This window comes from Cercospora kikuchii (genome assembly GCF_019650295.1).
Source record: "Cercospora kikuchii DNA, contig_00009, whole genome shotgun sequence".
NCBI classification, from domain to species: domain Eukaryota; kingdom Fungi; phylum Ascomycota; class Dothideomycetes; order Mycosphaerellales; family Mycosphaerellaceae; genus Cercospora; species Cercospora kikuchii.
Window position 1 is genome coordinate 1,358,016 of NW_025408590.1, and position 18,887 is coordinate 1,376,902.

At 53.5% G+C, this 18,887-nt stretch overlaps 10 protein-coding genes across 10 annotated transcripts; 3 read left to right on the forward strand and 7 right to left on the reverse strand.

The window, feature by feature from the left end:
* Positions 1-279: 279 nt before the first annotated feature.
* CKM354_001264600 (uncharacterized protein) lies at positions 280-753 on the forward strand (the record flags this gene model as incomplete). Its single annotated transcript, XM_044808169.1, has 3 exons — positions 280-386; positions 450-650; positions 714-753. The coding sequence occupies 3 exons, from the start codon at positions 280-282 to the stop codon at positions 751-753; spliced, it is 348 nt and encodes a 115-aa protein (XP_044664104.1).
* Positions 754-1,208: 455 nt separating this feature from the next.
* Positions 1,209-2,867, reverse strand: CKM354_001264700 (uncharacterized protein; the record flags this gene model as incomplete). The annotated part of the gene is made up of 1 exon (XM_044808170.1): positions 1,209-2,867. The coding sequence occupies one exon, from the start codon at positions 2,865-2,867 to the stop codon at positions 1,209-1,211; it is 1,659 nt and encodes a 552-aa protein (XP_044664105.1).
* Positions 2,868-3,735: 868 nt separating this feature from the next.
* On the forward strand, positions 3,736-4,380 carry CKM354_001264800 (uncharacterized protein; the record flags this gene model as incomplete). Its single annotated transcript, XM_044808171.1, has 1 exon — positions 3,736-4,380. The coding sequence occupies one exon, from the start codon at positions 3,736-3,738 to the stop codon at positions 4,378-4,380; it is 645 nt and encodes a 214-aa protein (XP_044664106.1).
* A 441-nt stretch (positions 4,381-4,821) lies between these two features.
* CKM354_001264900 (uncharacterized protein) lies at positions 4,822-5,518 on the reverse strand (the record flags this gene model as incomplete). Its single annotated transcript, XM_044808172.1, has 2 exons — positions 4,822-5,187; positions 5,240-5,518. 2 exons carry the CDS (start codon positions 5,516-5,518, stop codon positions 4,822-4,824), a joined length of 645 nt encoding a protein of 214 aa, XP_044664107.1.
* Positions 5,519-5,753: 235 nt separating this feature from the next.
* Positions 5,754-6,860, forward strand: CKM354_001265000 (uncharacterized protein; the record flags this gene model as incomplete). Its single annotated transcript, XM_044808173.1, has 1 exon — positions 5,754-6,860. One exon carries the CDS (start codon positions 5,754-5,756, stop codon positions 6,858-6,860), a length of 1,107 nt encoding a protein of 368 aa, XP_044664108.1.
* A 1,531-nt stretch (positions 6,861-8,391) lies between these two features.
* CKM354_001265100 (uncharacterized protein) lies at positions 8,392-9,702 on the reverse strand (the record flags this gene model as incomplete). Its single annotated transcript, XM_044808174.1, has 1 exon — positions 8,392-9,702. One exon carries the CDS (start codon positions 9,700-9,702, stop codon positions 8,392-8,394), a length of 1,311 nt encoding a protein of 436 aa, XP_044664109.1.
* Positions 9,703-10,632: 930 nt separating this feature from the next.
* CKM354_001265200 (uncharacterized protein) lies at positions 10,633-11,400 on the reverse strand (the record flags this gene model as incomplete). The annotated part of the gene is made up of 1 exon (XM_044808175.1): positions 10,633-11,400. The coding sequence occupies one exon, from the start codon at positions 11,398-11,400 to the stop codon at positions 10,633-10,635; it is 768 nt and encodes a 255-aa protein (XP_044664110.1).
* Positions 11,401-13,833: 2,433 nt separating this feature from the next.
* CKM354_001265300 (uncharacterized protein) lies at positions 13,834-14,790 on the reverse strand (the record flags this gene model as incomplete). Its single annotated transcript, XM_044808176.1, has 1 exon — positions 13,834-14,790. One exon carries the CDS (start codon positions 14,788-14,790, stop codon positions 13,834-13,836), a length of 957 nt encoding a protein of 318 aa, XP_044664111.1.
* A 587-nt stretch (positions 14,791-15,377) lies between these two features.
* CKM354_001265400 (uncharacterized protein) lies at positions 15,378-16,054 on the reverse strand (the record flags this gene model as incomplete). The annotated part of the gene is made up of 2 exons (XM_044808177.1): positions 15,378-15,740; positions 15,794-16,054. 2 exons carry the CDS (start codon positions 16,052-16,054, stop codon positions 15,378-15,380), a joined length of 624 nt encoding a protein of 207 aa, XP_044664112.1.
* A 719-nt stretch (positions 16,055-16,773) lies between these two features.
* CKM354_001265500 (uncharacterized protein) lies at positions 16,774-17,798 on the reverse strand (the record flags this gene model as incomplete). Its single annotated transcript, XM_044808178.1, has 4 exons — positions 16,774-16,969; positions 17,026-17,188; positions 17,242-17,341; positions 17,394-17,798. 4 exons carry the CDS (start codon positions 17,796-17,798, stop codon positions 16,774-16,776), a joined length of 864 nt encoding a protein of 287 aa, XP_044664113.1.
* Positions 17,799-18,887: the final 1,089 nt, after the last annotated feature.

Sequence of the window (18,887 nt, forward strand, 5' to 3'; positions counted from 1 at the left end):
AAACCAACCCGCCAGACGCGGTCACTCGGCTGATGAACCCTGGAAACTTCCAAGGGGTCAAAGCTCCAATGCGCGCGGCAGCGGCAACCCACGATTCCAGGGTCCTGCCTTGTGCCCAACGTCAGTTTTTAAAACTGTGTCCATTCACTAGCTCCGAGAGCTCTTGCCTTGCAGATGTTTTCATCCACTCTTCGCCGCAGCTTCATCACTAAGCCTCTTACCTCAACAACAACCAAACCACAAATCTTCAAATCCTCTTTCTCCCACACAGCTTTCAGAATGGGTGTCACCAAGGAGATCATCAGCCCAGGTGATGGCGTCACCAAGGCAAAGGCCGGCGACAACATCAGCATGGAGTACACTGGCAAGCTCACAGATGGCAAGCAGTACGTTTTTTCGAGTGCATACTACTCGCAAACGTGACCTGTAGCTGACAAAGTAACGCACAGATTCGACTCCTCCGTCGGCCGCGGCGACTTCGATGTCAGAATCGGCACTGGCCAGGTCATCAAGGGCTGGGACGAGGGCATTCTCGAGACTGATGGAGGCATGACCCTCGGCGAGAAGGCCAAGCTCACCATCACTGGTGACTACGCTTATGGCTCTCGTGGTTTCCCGGGCCTCATCCCACCAAATGCTACTTTGGTCTTGTAAGTCGTCCACTCCAAATCCCAGAAACGTTGAGTTTGAATATGAGCTGACTTTGCCAACAGTGATGTGCAGCTCAAGGCTATCAACGGCAAGAAGGCCTAGATGAGTTAGAATCATTCTGCATCTGGAGCTGGGTCTCGGCCAAATGAGGCCGAACTCTTGACCTGATGATATGCGTGTCTCGGTGCTGGTTCATTTTCCTGCCTGGAGAGGTCGGCAAATTCACATCAGGCACGCCAGGTTGCATGATAGATCATGACATAAGAAAAGAACGAATCAAACTACTTGTGAATGAATCACGATCACATGCGAACAGCCTCACCTCCACAAATGCGGTTATGATTTGATTGCTAGTATGTTGAAGGTAAGACATGGGCACTTGGTGCACCTGTCCTTGATGGCACAATCAATCACGACTGGTAGGCATGTTCAGCCCTACCGAAGCCTCTTTGGCGAAATGGCCTCTCAACTTTGAGAACAATGATTCGTCTCGCTGCGCTCACACCCAACGCAGCCTTTCACGTTCCCTTGCGGCACCGTAAGTCGACTCCTCTCACTCAAAGCTCCCACGGCCTCTTCCCCTTGCTCACCACTTTGTCCCGCGACGCTTCGCCATCACCAGCCTTCAACGCACCTTCAGCCCCACGATCTCCCATATTCACACCCTGAGCCTCCATTGCAGCTAGCTTACGAGTAGGCGTGGTCTCAGGCTCTACTAGCTTCGGCAATCTCTCAGCAGCGTAATCCCCGGAACCATCATGCACACCTTCCTGCCTGACCCATTTCTGCGAATGTCTGTTTCTCCAGTGATTGACATCGAGTTCGCGTCGGAGGTTGCCAGCTGCGTGAGAAGCTGCCAAATGCTGTTGGTAGTTGGCGTATTCGGTCGAGTGGTATGTGTTACCGTCATAGAGTCCTCGAGCTAAATGCAGTGCCCCGAAGTTTGTAGGTAGGCTCGCGTAGCGCGTGCTGGCTGTGCACGTTGGCGGCGGGAGGATGAAGTTTCTGCTGACTGGAGGATACCGTGCGTGTGAAGGAGGTTGCAGGTGTGCATTTCTGGTGGCGAGGTTCATAAGAACGAGTGATTCAGGATTCTGAGGATGTCCAAAGAGCCCGAATGGCGCTGGCTTTGGGTATATGGGAGGCAAGAGATCGTTTTGGCCTGCTCGGATCGCTGGAGGTTCGTTCAGGTGTGAAAAGTCTCGCCAGCGTCCGATTGCCTCGATGTTGCAGTCCGAGGCAGGCACCTGCGTAACCTGCTGCTGATGATGAATTCCACTCTGTAATTCGATTGGTGGACAGCTTGATGGGTTGTTTGATGGACCGGGGTATGGCTGAGCAGCAGATGGATATGCATAGTCGGTAGGCCGGGTGTAGTACGAAGCACTCGGAGCAGCGGTATGAAAGGCAGTTTGAAGCGCAGGTCTCGTGGATAGTATGAAGTTCTGAGACGCTAGGGGTACGGTGCCTATCGGATATGGCATCTGAAGCATATTGTAATTCGAGCCATTTGGTGTGGCGTGGTTTCGCCCATCAGCCGTTCTGACCAGCTGCTCTGCAGAGCGTTGCTTGTGCTTTGAGAGTGCCTCTTGCTGAGGAGTAGCTCGACGAGGTTGTAGAGGGCGTAGCACAGATCTTGTCCCAAGGTACTGGAGTTCATCAGAATCTTTGTTGCGTCTTTTCGACGAAGCTCGACTGTTCGCCACTCCAGGTCCAGCACGCTTGCGCTTCGGAGGTTTCCCCTGATTGAGACTTAACAGACTCTCGGCGGCTTCCCTCTTCTCGACTTCATGCTTCTTGCTGCTGTTCAACGTGGTCTCTCGCTCAATATCTGAGACCAGGGGCAAGCTCGGAGGTTCTGTTGTTCTTCTTGCCTCTGCCGACGGGCTCGTAGAGATGATGTTCTCATCCTCCTCGACTCCTCGGGATGGTTCTTCGATCTTGGATAGGTCGCCGGCACCTTGAACCAGACTTGCTTCTTCTTGATGCTCGATCTTACTGATACCATCCGCTTCTCCTTTTGCAGGAGACTCGACATGTTCGTGCTTACCTCGAGTGTCTTCTGCCTCCGGCTGGAGCTTCGTGTCGATATCACCACTAACAGTCGACGTGTTCGCCGGCTGGCTATTGGGCGTGAGTGGGTTTGATAGGCCTTGGCCTGCTTTCTGTTCGTTCGCCGGCGTGGTGGTGCGACTACCACTGAGAGGGTTCTGCATCTTGGAACCGATTGGATGATCTTGCTGGAGTGTTGAACTTCGAGGTTCGATTTTGATATCGAAGAAATGCGCATGAGCTGGTGAATCATTGACGAAAGCTTGACTGAATTTTCACATTTAATGCAGCTGTTTGTTGGAGGCGCTGAAATAGCTTCACTTTCGCGAAAAATGCACCTTAGCGCACCGAGCTGCAGGAAAATGTTTGCTCTCAACGTCCATTGCATTCACGGGAATAGGTTTCAGCTTCGAGAGCACTGCTGTCGTCCGATTGTGACAGAGTTGTCATCTTGCACCATTCACTGCTTTCCCCATTTGTCACCTTCAGGTGAGCACCCAGGCTTGTGGTTTGCCATCGTTTAAGCACCTAAGAGCCGGATTGCGCACCTGAGTGTGACTCAGCACTCGTGAGCACTGTTCTTCATGTGATGAGAAGCAGTTTGAGTGTTGTGGCCAAATTGGCCGCTTCGTGCTGATGGTAGGCAGAAATACCGAAGCGGTGCCGATGATGTTCAGCGTGAGCTGATGTATAAGGTCAAGAGCCGATGTATACAGTGAGTGTATGATGGGTTTCTCAGACGCTCTGACATTGCCAGCCCTAGCTGTGAGCATCGTCGTGGTGTGGAACGGAGCTCTAGTTTCCATCGCGGCCCTGTAGCGCGCTGTGGGCAGCATGTGTCAGCCGTTGATATTCCTCAGCATTCGTCGCGTAAATTGCGTTTGTCCGTTAACGGCCATGTTCTGATCAGCTTGAATGTCAACGTGAAGTGAGGCGTGGAGCGCGCGTGCACGTGACAGAACTTCAACCTCGAACTTTTGCCTCTTCTCCTCTGTTGTCCACCACATCAAAACCTTTTCCAATGATGTACTCATGGAATACAATCATTTCCAGTCAGCGATTCGGGATCTATCAGCGCGATGGTCGAGGTTTCAAGAAGGAAATCTGCACAGTCATGCATGGCAAGACGTCCGTTTAGTCAAAAGCTGGGTCCAGGAAGGCCACTTTCTCCGAATCACGAGTCTGATTGCCGATGCAAACAGAAGAACAAGAGATACTGTCATCGAAGACGTTGAGCAAACTGCAGCAGGCCGTATACCGTCTGACTCCGCCGAAGATGACGACGAAGAAGCCCTTCCCAGGCCGCCTGCCCAACGGACCTCTCAATCTTCAACCAGGCTTACCTACGACATTATTCACTCGCCTTCGTATCAGGTTCCGGTACTGTATCTAAGTTCTGAGCCGCTGAGGTCTCCTGAATGGCTGCTGGAATGCTTGTACGACCCGACCGCTGGAATTGTGGGCTTGAGAGGCACGGTGTCTCTCACGGATCACCCCGAGACAGGCAGGCCTGTGTTCTTTGTGCATCCTTGCCGGACACAGGAGGCTATGATGGACGTTTTGGGTGGTCGGGAGGATGTCGACGCAGTGGAATGGCTATTCATCTGGTTCGGTATCATTGGGAGTGCAGCCGGACTATCTGTGCCCACTGAGCTGGCGATCGCGGTCCAAAGCTGAATTTCAAAACCATGCTAAGCATGCAATCTGCTGGGGTCGAGCCAAGGTCCACATGCGATCGCGAGGCAGGCGGATTCTCCGTAAGGAGAGCGTCCTTGCCATGGCTTTACGACCTTCGAAAGGGCTGTCAAGATGCTGAGCCCACTAGAACCGCTTCTTTCAAGTGATTCGAGCTTTTTCGGGATTTGTGAGAAGCTTGCAACTTGTCAGAATATTCCTCGTATAGAGTGGTTGTTTGGGTATACCTACGATCCATCCACTCTGATGATGGCGGGCCAGTCCTCACGACGCACGCCTCGCGCCCGCCCAAGCAATGCGATTAGCGCGGCTTCCGTGAACCGTATGGCGTATGGTTCTGAGGCTGAAAGTTTTGTTCACGTCCTTTACAGGCGTTACAATTGTCTCCAGCGGTGTTTGTTTTTCCAAAAGCTTCTCCTCCCTTCAGTCACTATCACTCATCTCCATCTCGCCTCCGTCGCTGTCCTCCTCCATTGGCGCGTCTCCGCCTTCATCGTCGCTCTCGTCTCGCTGCCTCTTTTGTCCAGCAGATACAGCTGGACTTGGCGCATTCTCTGCTCCACCTTTTGTGGGCTCCAGTCCTGGTGGCTTTGGTAGTCCGCCATTCGGCTTTTGAGGGAGCCCAGGTGGCGGAGGAAGGCCAGCAGGAGGTGCGCCGGGTGGAGCTGGCAGTGAAGATGCGCCTGTCGTGGGCCCGGTCTTTGCCGCATTCGCAGCCTGCTGCTCCTCGTGGAAAGTGCCTGTGAGTTTGGCAAGAGTATAGGACCGGTTTTTCGAGTATGTAATTTTCTAGCACATCAATTTAGCGATCGTCCACAACTACCAAACATTCTCTGCTCACCATCTCTTTCCCAAAGAAGTCGTAGCCCTGGCAATGTCGCATTGCCTGTGTTGCGGTGTTGACGTCTCGGAACAGCACATGTGCCTGTCCGCGCATCCTCGAGCCCTTCATTGCTGTGACATCGAGGACAGGACCGTATGTGGTGAAGAGCATGTACAGGTTCCGCTTCAGATCGTGCTTTTGCAGCTTTTCGGGCAGATTCTGAATGTATAGAGATTGGCTCGGTGCAGTTCGCGTTGCAACATCGGTTGCACCGGGAGCGGCGACGGCGGAGGCCATGTCGAGGAGCGATATGGCGAAGGGTGGCAGTTGTCGCGGAGAAGACAATCGAGTTGTTGCGTTTTGATGTCGGTCTCGAAAAGATGAAGCTTGTCGGCAGCCCCGTCGGCTCCGCACCGACCCCAGTCTCCAGCGTCGTCACTTCATGCCAGGCAGCTTCAATCGACACCTGCCCTCCACTCCCATTGACTACACCGCCGACAGTAGAGACTCCACCCCTCCTGTCGTCGTCACAATGGCCTCCCCTCAAGTTCACCACCTTTTCCACGCACCGATCAGCGATCACTCCTTCTCGGCCGACCGCGGCACTCTCGCTGTGACCCGCGATTCCAATGTCGAGCTCTACGGTGCTTCAGGCAACAAATTCGCTCTCCAGGATGAACTCCGTGGGCACGACAAAACCGTCACTGGTGTCGATATTGCTCCACACTCTGGCAAGATCGTCACTTGCTCGCAAGACAGAAATGCATATGTTTGGGAACCTTCCCCGCAAGGCGGCTGGAAGCCGACTTTGGTGCTGCTCAGAATCAACCGAGCAGCGACTTGCGTGAGGTGGAGTCCGAATGAGACCAAGTTTGCTGTTGGAAGCGGCGCTAGAATCATTGCGGTCTGTTACTTCGAAGAGGAGAATGATTGGTGGGTCAGCAAGCATCTCAAGAAGCCATTGCGCTCGACTGTGACCTCTGTGGCATGGCATCCAAACTCTGTTCTTCTGGCTGCCGGATCTACAGATGGACATGCACGTGTTCTGTCGTCCTTCATCAAGGGCACAGACGAGAGACCGGAGCCTAGTGTATGGGGAGAGAGACTGCCTTTCAACACAGTTTGCGGAGAGTATCTGAACTCCACTGCTGGTTGGGTCCATGGCGTGTCATTTTCCCCTTCAGGCAATGCACTGGCTTTCACTGCACATGACAGCAGTGTCACCGTTGTCTACCCGAGCGGACCAGAGCAGCCGCCGCAAGCTGTCATCTCAATCAGCACCCAGCTGCTGCCATTTGCCGATTTGCTGTGGATAAACGAGGGCGAGATCGTATGTGCTGGTTACGACTGCGAGGTTTACAAGTTCGCGGGATCCGCTTCCGGCTGGCAGCTCACAGGCTCCTTGGAGAAGAGTGGAGCCGGACCGGGTCAGGGGGTGGTGAGGGAGGAAAGTGCTTTGAACATGTTTAGGTCCATGGATCTCAAGGGTCGCGGTAGCAGTGTCGATGACACCAAGTTGCGAACTGTGCATCAGAATACGATCAACAAAGTTCGTGCTTACAATGGTGGGGGAAGTGGGCAGGTCAGCCAGATCAGCACTGCTGGTGTTGACGGCCGCGTGGTGGTTTGGAATTTGTAATGCGACAACGCCTCATGAAACCCATGGAATATGAGCGACTTAGATGAATAGACGAATGCAAAGAAGCGTTCTCCCATACCCGCCGTCCGGCGTTCTTGATAGCCCTTCATTATCGCCAAGTTGGTGGTTCGCATTACTGTTGACCAAAGCCGTGTGACCCGCGAGGCAAAAGAAGTTACCTGCATGCTGCATTCGAACCACGGACCTTCCCCCAGCCAGCGCGCACGCCTCAAGACGATGTGCGTGGCCCTTCGATGATGCTCTCAAGACTCCACCGATGCGTTGTTAGCACCATGACTGGGTGCGATGGTAGGTAGCATCGCCTTGGCCAATGTGCACCACGTCGAAGAATTTGAGGAAATAGTTACTACGCGGCAAAATACCGCATGCAGAATGGCCAAACCTCGAAGACGCTGCAAAAGTGAACACCACTACTGCCCAAGCCTTGGCGACAAACAGTCGGCGGCGACAGCAACACCAGCGAAAAGAAAAAGCAAAAAAGGATAAAGAAAAAAAGAATAAATGTGTAGGTTTCCAAAGAATATTTCGAACCAGATCACGCGGCCTCGATTAAATCCGACTGATCCTCCGATGTCTGAACCTCGTCAGAGGAACTCCTTAGATTGTTAATGCAATCAGGTTGGAACTTGAATCGACCTCAGACATGTTCGGTATCAACGGTGGTGTGTTGAGTGTAAGACGCTCCTTTCGAGTTCAAGACGCTCTTTCGAGTGTGAGATGCTCTTAGTGCGAATGCTCTCAACCACTAAGCCATCACTGGTACGTTAAGGGAACAATTTGAAGACGAATTATATACGTCAATTTGCGAAGGCCGAGATTCGGAGCGAGGTGCCGCGGCGGGGAGGGGCGCGCGCTGTTGAGGTTTCCTGCGGAAGTGAGGGCGGGCGGGAGATCGGTCGGTGGGATGAGGGGCGTGCGGCACTGGTGAAGCGAAGTGCGGGATGACATTGCGCTGCCTCAAACAACAGCAGGGAGAAGGGCGTCTTGTTCAGTGTCGAGCATGCACGTTCAGGGGAAGGAAGTGCTCATCCAGAACGTCACAAGCGTGTATCGGAGGGCATAGCTACATGACTGCGTTCACATGCTGTCTTCACTTCACCAGTCGCAATCAAAGGACTCACAAATCGTTGGGACGGCGATAAGAAAAGGCGACATCTGGTGTGAGGTGCCATGAGTGAGTTGAAGACCAGCGACTCGAGGCTGACGCAAAGAGAAGAGAAGTTCTGTGCCTATTACGAGACCATTCTGGAGTAGTGTCAAGTCTCTGGAACACCGAACATCCGGGGCGCCCTCACAAGCCACAATCTTGCCTTGACAGTGGGACAGAGCATCAGAGAGTTCATTTCAACCGCAAGCGGAAACATGATGTGACCCAGCCATGGTAAGTAAAAGCAGACAGCGAGAAATGCATGTACAGGGGGCATGTACAACTGATGATCGGACTGGATGAGCAGACTAGCCATTTACACTACTGATACAAGGAATTCCAGCTTTCCGCTTCCGCTCTGGTTCACGATTGCTTCTCATTTCCCCGAATCTCAGCTTCGACTTCTCGTAGCGCCTCATAATCCGGCAACTTCCACTTCTCTTCAGTCTTGACCATGAAAAATTGCAAGACGGTGCCAATTTTCAGCCACATAAAGATCTCAGCAATGATGTGGAAGACCTCAATACCGAATGGACTCGTCGGTAGCAACCAGGATACTATGGATCCTTCGGCGCCCTTTTGTATTATATCCATGAAGGGTCGAAATGTCTGGTCGTATGCCTTCAAGGCAACTGGAACCCTCTCGCGCACGTGCTCCTGGTCCGATTCGTTCTCAGAACGCATGGATCGACAATGCTTGCTTATCTCGCCGGCCAACACATATGCACCAACCATCGCACATGTTGTTCCCATACCGGATCCTCCAGGAGCGTATCCCGCATCTCCCAGAAGACCCACGTGTCCTTGGGACCACGAATCCATCTTGACCATGCCGAGTCGCTCGCAGTAGAAGTCTTCAGATTTCTGCATCGCCTTGAGCAGCTCCGGAGCTTTCCAGCCGGCATCAGCAAAGATTTCAGCAAAGGCAGCCTTCTCAGCATCGACATCAGCTCGTTTCACTTTCTGCAGTCGTTCGTCGTCTCTATTGAGGAGCAAATAGAGCTGCTTGGTGGTGGGACTGTGCCTTCGCACCAAAATCGAACGCTTTTCGGGTGCGATATAGAAGTCCGCGTCGTACGTCCCGCCTGGTTCGATAGGATCGTGAATTGTCAAATAAGCCGCTGCCTCATGAATTGAGTGCCAGACTGCAGCAGCACCTTCTTTCCCCAACATCATCTTCCGAGTCGAAGACCAGACACCATCGGCACCAATCATCAGATCGAAACTCTCCGTCTTGCCATTCTTGAACACCACATCAACGCCCGATTCCGTCTCTTCATAACTCGCAACAGAAGTACCAAACACGTACTTCGCTCCACTAGTCGCATCATGTATAAGCCGACAAAGATCCCCTCGCATAATCTCAAATTCAGACGTGAAAGTCTGAGATCCTTTACCAGTCTTGTTCGCGGCCATGTAGACTCTCTTGCGACCTTTGGCGTCGATGAATTGCATGCCTTCTTCGGGAGCGGCGTGTTTGCGGAAAGGTTCTTCTAGCCCCATACGGCGCAAGACTTCGATGCCTTGATCTCGCACATCGATCTGCAAGCCTGTTGTTCGTAGACTTGGGAAGTGTTCCACGACTGTGACATCGTGTCCCAGTTTGGTTAACCAGAATGCGAGAGATGTGCCAGCTACTCCGCCGCCGCTGATGAGGACTTTCAGAGATGTCATTGTGGTCAAGTTTGAGAGATGTTATTAAGCATGCATGAGGCGCATCGATAGTGGCAGATGGATCAATCCTGTATGTGATGAGAGAAAAAGATGAAGAATGCTAAGCTTCACTTTTGCTTACTCGCCGAACGCTTGTCGTATATAAGCTGAGCTGCATTGACAGGAACAGGTCGTCTATGTCATAACAGTGTGCTGCTGTCTTGACGTTGTCTCGGTCGACATCGGGCCCGAGAAATTCGGGCAACCCGAAGGTGCGAAGTCACAGAATCCTTTGACATCCTACTCCCACGATCCTGCACTCGTAACGGTGAGTCAACTCGATCTACATCGATCGAAACAACACGCTTCTCACGACGAGTCTTGACTTCAATGACACTATTCACGACTTGCGAAAGGGTATACCCGGACTGAGTGAGTTTGTTTTGTTTTGATTGACTCTTCCATGCACCAAGTCTAGCTGCTGGAGCCCTCGTAGAATATCTGCATTCTAAGTGGACTTCATAAGAAAGGAGTGACAGTGGCAATTGTCGTGAGAGGCATCGCTGTTGGCAAAATAAGATGTGCTTGAGTTCGTGGCAATAAACGGACCTCACGAAGCCACCTCAAACCTGCTGCGATGTGGGTTCGCCAAACAACAAAATAATATGAAAGGCGCAACAAATGTGGTCAGCTGAAATTCATGCCAAAGCATTTCGATGTCCGTGTACATAGATTTACATCTCCTTGCGAATCCAAGAATGGTCAAATCCAGCACTATCATTTCCGTCTCCTCTTCCATTTATCGTACTCGTACTCCGGCTTATCGACGAGTCAAGTGCTCCCACCAGTGCAGCCAACCTCATTCCGCGTGTGTCGAAAAGTGGCTAATCTGCTCCGGTAACAAGCTTTCATCGAGAGACCCAATTCGAGAGGAACGCGCTAAGGAAACGCTTAAAAGGTAGCAGGGGCAGCAGTGCTGGTGACGTTGGCGCAGTTCTGTGGCAGGATGATCTGCTGGCCGATAGGGATAGCAGTGGCGTTGACGGTTGGGTTGAGGGCCTTGATTTGTCCAATGGTGGTCTTGTAAGTGGCGGCCAAGTCGACGAAGAGGTCACCAGAGACAATGGTGTAGGTACCGACAACAGCACACTGGCTGTTGGGGCAGACTGGGACGTTGATAACCTGGCCGACGGAGATGGCGTCTGGGTTGGCGATCTGAGTGTTGGCACCAATGAGGGAGTCGAGGGTGATGTTGAAGTCCTTGGCAATTGCGGTGAGGGTGTCGCCGCTGACAATGGTGTAGGTGCTTGGAAGACCAGCAACGCAAGTCTCGGTGGCTGGGATGTCTGGAGTGGCGATGCAAGTGGTGTTGTCGATAGGAAGGGTGCAGCCTTGTGGGATGGTCAAGACCTGGCCAGGAGTGATGAGGTTGACGTTGGTGACGTTGCTGGCAGCAGCAATGTCGCAGATACCGGCACCGGTGGCGGTGGAGATGGTGGTCAGAGTGTCGCCAGCGACCACGGTGTAGGTGGTGGAGCTGGTGGCACCGCAAGGCAGAGTGCCGTTCGATCCTTGGCCTGATGTCTGATTAGTACCGTGGTGGGAAGAGCTGCCGTAGGTCGGCGCCTTTGGTTCATCGCAGTCTTCCTCACGTCGAATCACGGCTCCGTTAGCGACGGCGCTGACGAGCGCGGCGGCTGCGAAAATGTAGGACTTCATTTTATCTGAGATGGATTTCGTGCGAAACGGTGGTGTTGATGAGCTGTTGCTGCGTGGATGCGTTCAAATGAGTGTGGTTGTAGCGAGTGACTAGCAAAGGAGTGACTAGAGAGTGCTCAGCGGTTGATTCTGTCGTTCCATGTCGAGGTGTGCGGCGAACCTGGTTTTATTCTTCTACCCAACGGCTCAAGCGCTCATCTGGCTCCTCTTCACGTTGAAATCGTGCCGATTCTACCTCGAGGTTAGCTCGTCCCAAAGTTGCGTAGTCTGCGTCTAGTGTGACTGCGTACCTTCCGGTCTCGGGTCAATGTCGCTATCGGTGCTTAGCTGCTTAAGTGATGAGACGCTCTTGCTCTGCGACGCTGCCTTCGACGATGGTGCGTGGCGATGTTGATCCTGCCGGTAACGACTGAATTTGTTGTAGATCGAGCGTACTTTCTAGACACACTTTGCTGGCGTTGCGTGACGAGTTTTGGTAAATCCAGAGGGAGAAAAGCAGACTGCGGACAAGGTGTGTTGCTCATCTCGGCACTCCATGGGTGACATATCAAGGGATGCTGGCTGGGGACTGGGGTAGAGACGAGATCCTTGCAGTCCTGCGAACTTCACCGTTTAGTCATCAGCACCATTCTGCTTATTGTTTCCAGTCCATCGTTTCGGAATCTGTCGGTCTATAGAAGCCACTGTCCACATTGCGATCTCTCGAGGGCGGATTTCAGCGGCTGACCGCTAATCGATGCTCACAAGACAATCCAGGAGATATAGATTCATGATAGAGCCACGTGCAACTCCTGCATACAGTAGCTTGGCGCATCCTAGGGGCGCAACACCAGGCTCATCCTAGCTCGCCAAAGATTAATCCTCGGACCTGGACGGATACACGTTTCTGTCCAGGCAAGCCATCTTCGAGCCTCGTGTAGAAATGCCGCCCCAGATATTTATGGCTCTTTTTAATGAGCTTCCTGGGGTCGCTCGAGAAAAGTAGGCTTGCGCTGCCCTTACGAGCCCGCTAGGGCTCAGGCTACCAGGCACACATTCGCGTCTGCCCTATCTCGAAAATAGTCTTTCATTGATCGAACATGCTCCTTCTCTCAATTGAGGCTCTGCGGCGATGACTCTCCAAGCTTTTGCCCTTTCGAGATATAGGCACCGAGGCAGTCTGCTGCCGGGTCGGAGAACGAACGTCAAATTGTAGTGAGCTCAAAAGCCGTTGACTACGTCCTCTGCTTGCCAGGTCCCAAGAGCATGTGGTTCCAATATCCTGGACTACACTGGTATGCGACACTCCCAGGTAATGGAAGAACCATGTTCGCAGAGTAGCGGCGATTTGTGTGCGCGAAGGAGTTGCATCCGAACCGCGCACAATAATCACTCCGAATCACATCAAATCACAGAAACAAGTACAAGAATATCGTACGTGCTGTGATGGTCCTGAATTATCCGGGATCTTGGTCTAGACGCCTTCACGTGAGGTCCCAGAGATTGTGTCACGGATCAGTACTGCCCATACTGCGCATCTCAGTGCGGCGTTCTCGCGATGCTATAAGCCAATGTGTCGCCGGTTCATCGATGAGGCATGAGCTCTTGCGATGTCGTTGCCACGGCTGGGCTCGAGCCGCCTTCAGGATCACCCAGCGGGCGTGAGCAATCGTGTGAGGAGCGCCATGAGGAGGGATGTAACTGCCGCCGCTGCGCCGAACACGGTCACGGACTGGCCACCTCAGTTGAAGTTGAGATTGTGTGTCGTACGCGTCACGGATCGTACTCTGTCTCAGATCAAGAATTATAGGTATGCTGCTCCTGATGGGCGTGACCGCATGAAAAATACACCTCATCGCTCCAGTGCTGGATCTGCGCCGGCATGTCGGCGACGAAAACCACGCGGCATGCGCGGACTGATGGCATCGCTAGTACTGTAGCGTTGGATGGAGACGACATGCACTTACCGCTTCGATCCCTTCCATCATTGAAGCCAGTGCTCGAATCGCTTCAGATGTGCACGGAAGCCTGCAATTCCAGACTTCCCATATCTATCAGGTTGCCAGGAGTGCACAATGGAAGCCCGCCGAGTGCTGGTCCTGCTGGTAACAGTTTTCACCACTGTTACAAAGGGGTTCCTGGGCGCCAGTAGATGATAAAGGGGGAGACGCCGCGTTCGACGATGCTCTAGTGCTTATGGTCCTGTACAGTAGCAGTGTAGCGGGCGAGACTGTACCCTTGTCTCGGGTATCGGTGGGACGGACAGCGTCTAGCTCGGCCTGACCCACCTGTACCTTTGTCGCCGGTGCTTGCACAAACAGTATGAACATACCAAATGACCATAATGGAGGAGTACCAGAAAGTGACAAGAGCTGTGAAGGCGTTGCGCTGGGTCGACGAACATCAATCTACACTCGATGAACGGAATACAAGTTGAACAGCGAGTGAACCGGGTCAGATTCTAGGTCCGGAACCAGAATCGAGACGGCTCACGAAGCCCACGACTCTGGTGATCAAGTCTTGCACGACTTCCTCCGGGTCGCCATTGTAATTGTGGCTCGCGCCTTTCACCACGCCAGTGCTTTGGTCGACCGCTCCGCCTCCAGCCCGCACAATGTCTGCCCACTTTTGCACCAACTTCTGCTTGTCCACCGTCTTCGGGACGCTCTCATCATCCCCGCTGTATACAATCAGCAGTGGCGAGTGTGGAGACATCTGGCCGAATGTTCCCTTCAGTCGCTCGTCGGAGAGGTCGGATGAGAAGTAATCGTCGGCTCCATCATGGTTTGGCCCAGGAGAAGAAACATCAACCCATCTCCGGGCGGTGATGCCCAGCCTGCCATACACATTCTTGGTAAGGCGATAGGGCATCACATCTTTCTCACGGCCTTCCCGGCACATCTGTAACGCAAGCTGGTCGGCTTCGTGCTTGAATGTCTGCGGAAGCTGATCCTCGAGAGCCTCGCGATCTGAGACGGGAGCCTGCAAGATCACGCCGTTCACTTGCGGTCGCTTCTCCGCACCTTTGCCCACGACATATTCCATGCAATCCTGACAGCCGGTGCTGTGACCCATGATGATCATCTTGCCGTTGGGACGCTGCTGCTTCACATACGTGACGATCTTGGCAACGTCGTCCGCATCACGAGCGATACTGCTCGTTCCCCAAGAGTGGCCGGAGGAGGAGAGGGTGGCGGTGAGGAGGCTCCAGTTGGGCCCAAGCGCCTGAGCGAGGAGGAATGGATAGGCTACGGAGCCGGCAGTGTCGAACATGCCGCCAATCCATAATAGTGTGTTGATGTTCTGCGCCGACGAAGCGAGAGGTTTCGAGGGCTCGAAGGCGGAGATGTTGGGCGGCACATAGTGCAGACGCCCGGGAGTGCAGCTGGCGGGGGGCGATGTTGCTGCCATTAGCGGTGCGGTGGGAGGAGACTTTGGTGATGGCGGAGCGGAATGGAGGGGTGAGTTTGGTGATGTCATTTGGCGGTCCCACCACTTCTGGGCCGACCTACACTCCGCTCCGCTGTCCATCCCTCGTCGCACCTCCCTCCGCGGCGCTCAAGACGACAGTACGCCTCCAGCATGTTCCACGAGCGATGCTGGCAGACCGAGAACAGTACGACGGGCACGAAATCGGGCACAAGGATTGGAGAAAACAGTCCGAGTGGCATTAGGCTACGAGTTCGGATTTGTTCGACTTCACTTTCCTCCACGTCCACGATATCGATCTCCAAACGCCATCCGCATTCGTGCCTTTGTGTAACCAGGATGTGAGCCTGCCCTTAGCTTCCGCTGTCTGAGTGCGAATAGGGACTGCTCCCACGCGCAGATCGGGCGCCTCATCATGCAAATCAGCCACAAGTTCGACCACCGCGTCGCGTCGCGCAAACGCTCGTCAGCCGTGTCAAGACGCGATCTTTTGTCGCAACGCGCCTCCGACCCCGGCTCGTCTTCACTTTGCTCGCCCCAGAAGGGCATCGACCATTCGAGAGGGCGTCTCAGCTGCCGCCCGTGAAGTTGCCGCCGAAGCTCGCCTTCCAGAGGATCCCATTCCGACCACGCTGTCCCGTCTCGCGTTGCTGGGGGATGTCGAGGCCGTTCCCTCCAGAAGCATCTTGATGAACATACTCGCTCAACGAATTTGGCCGGTAGAGCTGCTGCACGGTGTCCTTCTGGGGCGTGAGCTCCGTCTCGAGCCCCTCATCTTCGGACTCGAAGCCGTACACAGAGCTGCGCTGCTCTGCTGCCATCGACCACGAGTGCTGCATGCCAGTGCTGATTCTGGCGCCAGTTGCAGATGGACCCGGCTTCACCCCTCGAGCTGCATTCATGGGATGCAAATAGTCGTGCTTTACAGGATCCTGCGCGGTGGTTAGTGGGAAATGCACATTTGGCGCTGCAAAGTTGCACTCACGTAGTACTGTGGCATCGAGTGCTTCGGTTGGTGAGGCGGTCTTGCAGTACCTGCCGACTCTTCCCACTTCTGCACGGCTGCAACACGAGAGAACGGGGTTCTGCTGACAACCCTCGCAGCGTTCTGTGCATTTGGCTGCTCCAGGGGCCGGAAGGCGTACATTTCGTCGTCTGCATCTTCGAATGATCGGGCGGCTTCGAACTCGCGTCGCCAGCGAGCGACTTCTTCCTCGGTGGGCTCTTTGTCGAATGGCCAAGGCATGGTGCGATGAGACCCTCTTGCCAGTTCGTCAGGCGACGAAGGTATTACGTGTGCGGAGAGCTGTCCAACGAAGTGCCAAATGAACGGCGGTCACGAGCAGCGTTCCTTGACGTTCACTCGCTCGCGGAGCCCTCACTTCACTTGCTCACTTGGCTGACTTACGGACGTTTTGAATCCCGTGGCAAAGTCATCGCCGGTAGACAGTTATACAGATGGATCCCTGTGGCACAAGAGTGCTGTGAGACAAGCCAGCGAACAGAGAGATCCCATTCTATCACCAGAAAGCATGCGGTTCCCCAAGAAAATTGCTACGCCTTTCCACCTCTTCGCCGGGTCCAGCAGCAGAAGGACTCGCACCGTTGCAAAGTGAAGTATAACGCCCCGCCACTGCTTCCACTGAAGAGAGTGGAGTTTCAGACATGTGCCCACGGCTTATCTTCAGCCTTCACCAAACTCGTGCGCCACGAAGCCGATGCGACCTGCCTGAATCATTGATGCAAGCACCTGCTGCGGGCTACGCGAGGCAGCACATCATTTGAACGAGACACAGAACAGGACCTGCATGGAATTGATCGTGAACATCTTTACAGCTATTGCGATTGACGCTGCTGTCCATAGGAGCTAACAGGTTCTGACAAGTTGCCCTCATCTCTTCGCAATTATTCAACGTGATCCTTTACACGTTTGCGAACTGTCATCCGTCTTTCACGGTGCCTTATTTACTCTCCCTTCTCAAGGTCTGCCTTTCTCTTCTTCTTCGCGAGCTCTGTGCCGCTAGGTACGATGTGACTGAGGTCACCCACTGGCAAATTGAACGGGAAGTCGACGGTCGTAAGCATCAGGGCGAGCAAGAGGTACCAGCCAATGATCATGACCACGAATCCGCACGAAGCGCCGGCAATCTGGAGCTGGTGGCTAAGCAAGAAAGTCAGCATCGACATCGACAGCATAGGTCTGTGCACTTGACTTACCCGATCATCTGCTTGCCCGCCTCCGTGACAGTCCAGTAGCTTGCGGAGATCAGGATAAATGTCAGGAACAAGAAGAAGAACGCTGCGCAGAAGAGGATGTTGACACGCAGTGCACAGATCGTGCAGTAGATGGTGAAGATTGCCATCATCAAATTCCAGAATGCTGTACTGCTGATCAGTCGCTGTTGTAAGAGCATAGTAGCTTGCCAAACTTACCTAGGCCTGAGAGGAATGCCGGCGCTTCAGCACCACTTGCGGGATTGGTTGGATCCGGCGCATACGCGAGGAAGGCAGCGAAGGAGGGAGTGAGGGTTGCCTACAGACTTGTCAGCAAGAAGGTGGAAATCACTTTTGCGATCGATGCGTACTCCAAATGACAAGAAGTAGCCGCCGAACACGCCGAAAAAGGTAGCTGGGAAGGTGTTTCCGAGAATGAGCTCGAAGATGCACGAGATGATCGCCAGCAGACCTCCGCTGAAGTAGTAGGTACCGACTGTCGCAGCGCCGTTACCAGTGTAGCCTCTCCAGCCCAGGAGGGAGAAGATGATGGGACAATATGCAACGAGGAAACCACCCAGGCCCAAAGGCGTTGGATTGCCTATGATCTGGCGAAGGTCACCAGCAACCTTGTTCTGTGGTGCCAAATACATGCGCTCGAACATCTCCGGAGTGATGGTAATGGAGCCTTCCGTCCTCGCCTGTTGGAGAGTGGGCAGTCCGGCGGCATGATCGTGGCCGTCTGCGAAATCTTCTCTGTCCTTGGAGACTGACATGTTGAACAACTGGCGATTTGATTAACTGGTAGGACGAAATAGCTGGCTCACGACAGAGATCAAACTTGAATCGAAGCGATGGAAGCGGGCATTCTGCTCTTCTTATCTGGCCATTGACACGTTTACCGAGCTTCGACTGACGCACATCTCCTCCACAATGGTCGCGCTTCAAAGATTGAGACTATGAATCTGGTTAGCTATTCCCCAATATTGCCAGGCCGGCAAACTCGACTTGAGGAAGTATGCATGTCGATCTTTAGGGCGATCGCATTTGCACAGGATGCAGCATGAATAGCGGATTCCAGGACATGCGCTCTTGGTTCAGGAACAGTACTCTCCTTGCGTCCGGGATACAAACTAGATGTTCACGATCGATTGTATGCGCCATCTCACGCGGCCAGCGCACCCCCCAGCCAATACAACACCTTACACTGTCTTATGGCACAAGCACGAGGCAGGAGTCGACGTTGGAAAAGAACCCAAAGAAGCTTTCCCCGCAATCCGCCTTAAGGAACGCCGTGGAACATGGCTTGGCAGCCTTTGCCGCGGTTATGGCTTCTGGGAGGCGTTTTCAAGCATCTTTGTGCACGCCGCTGGTGTCATGGCGCGTGTCGCTCACATCCACTGAATCACAGCTTTTCGACTCTCTGCTGTTTGCATCAAAAGGAGCTTGTGCTGATTGCACAAAGGAATCGAGGAAGTTCCGTCAATTCGCAGTCCAAAGGTATTCCTCCGATCACTTCCCGATTAGCTTGATGCCGGATCGACACCAACGCCCTTTTTAGCGCGACGACAGGCGGTCCGTGTTTATGTTGGATTTATGCATTTCCGTTCTAGTACACAGTTTTGTACGTTGTCGCGTGACCGGCCTCCGGCCCGATGAATTTGCTTGTCACGAAACGTTGCGATGTACCGAGCCTCGAGGAACAGTTTACAACAGAGCTCACGCTCCTCAAAGTACAGCTGCAGTACATCACCCCGAACGCTGACAAGTAAAGTGCCCCTTCGTAGCATCGAACGTAAGAGAAGCTTTACCAGCAGGATAATCTCCACCTTTCTCAATCGTATAATCATGCGGACTGGTTTGAC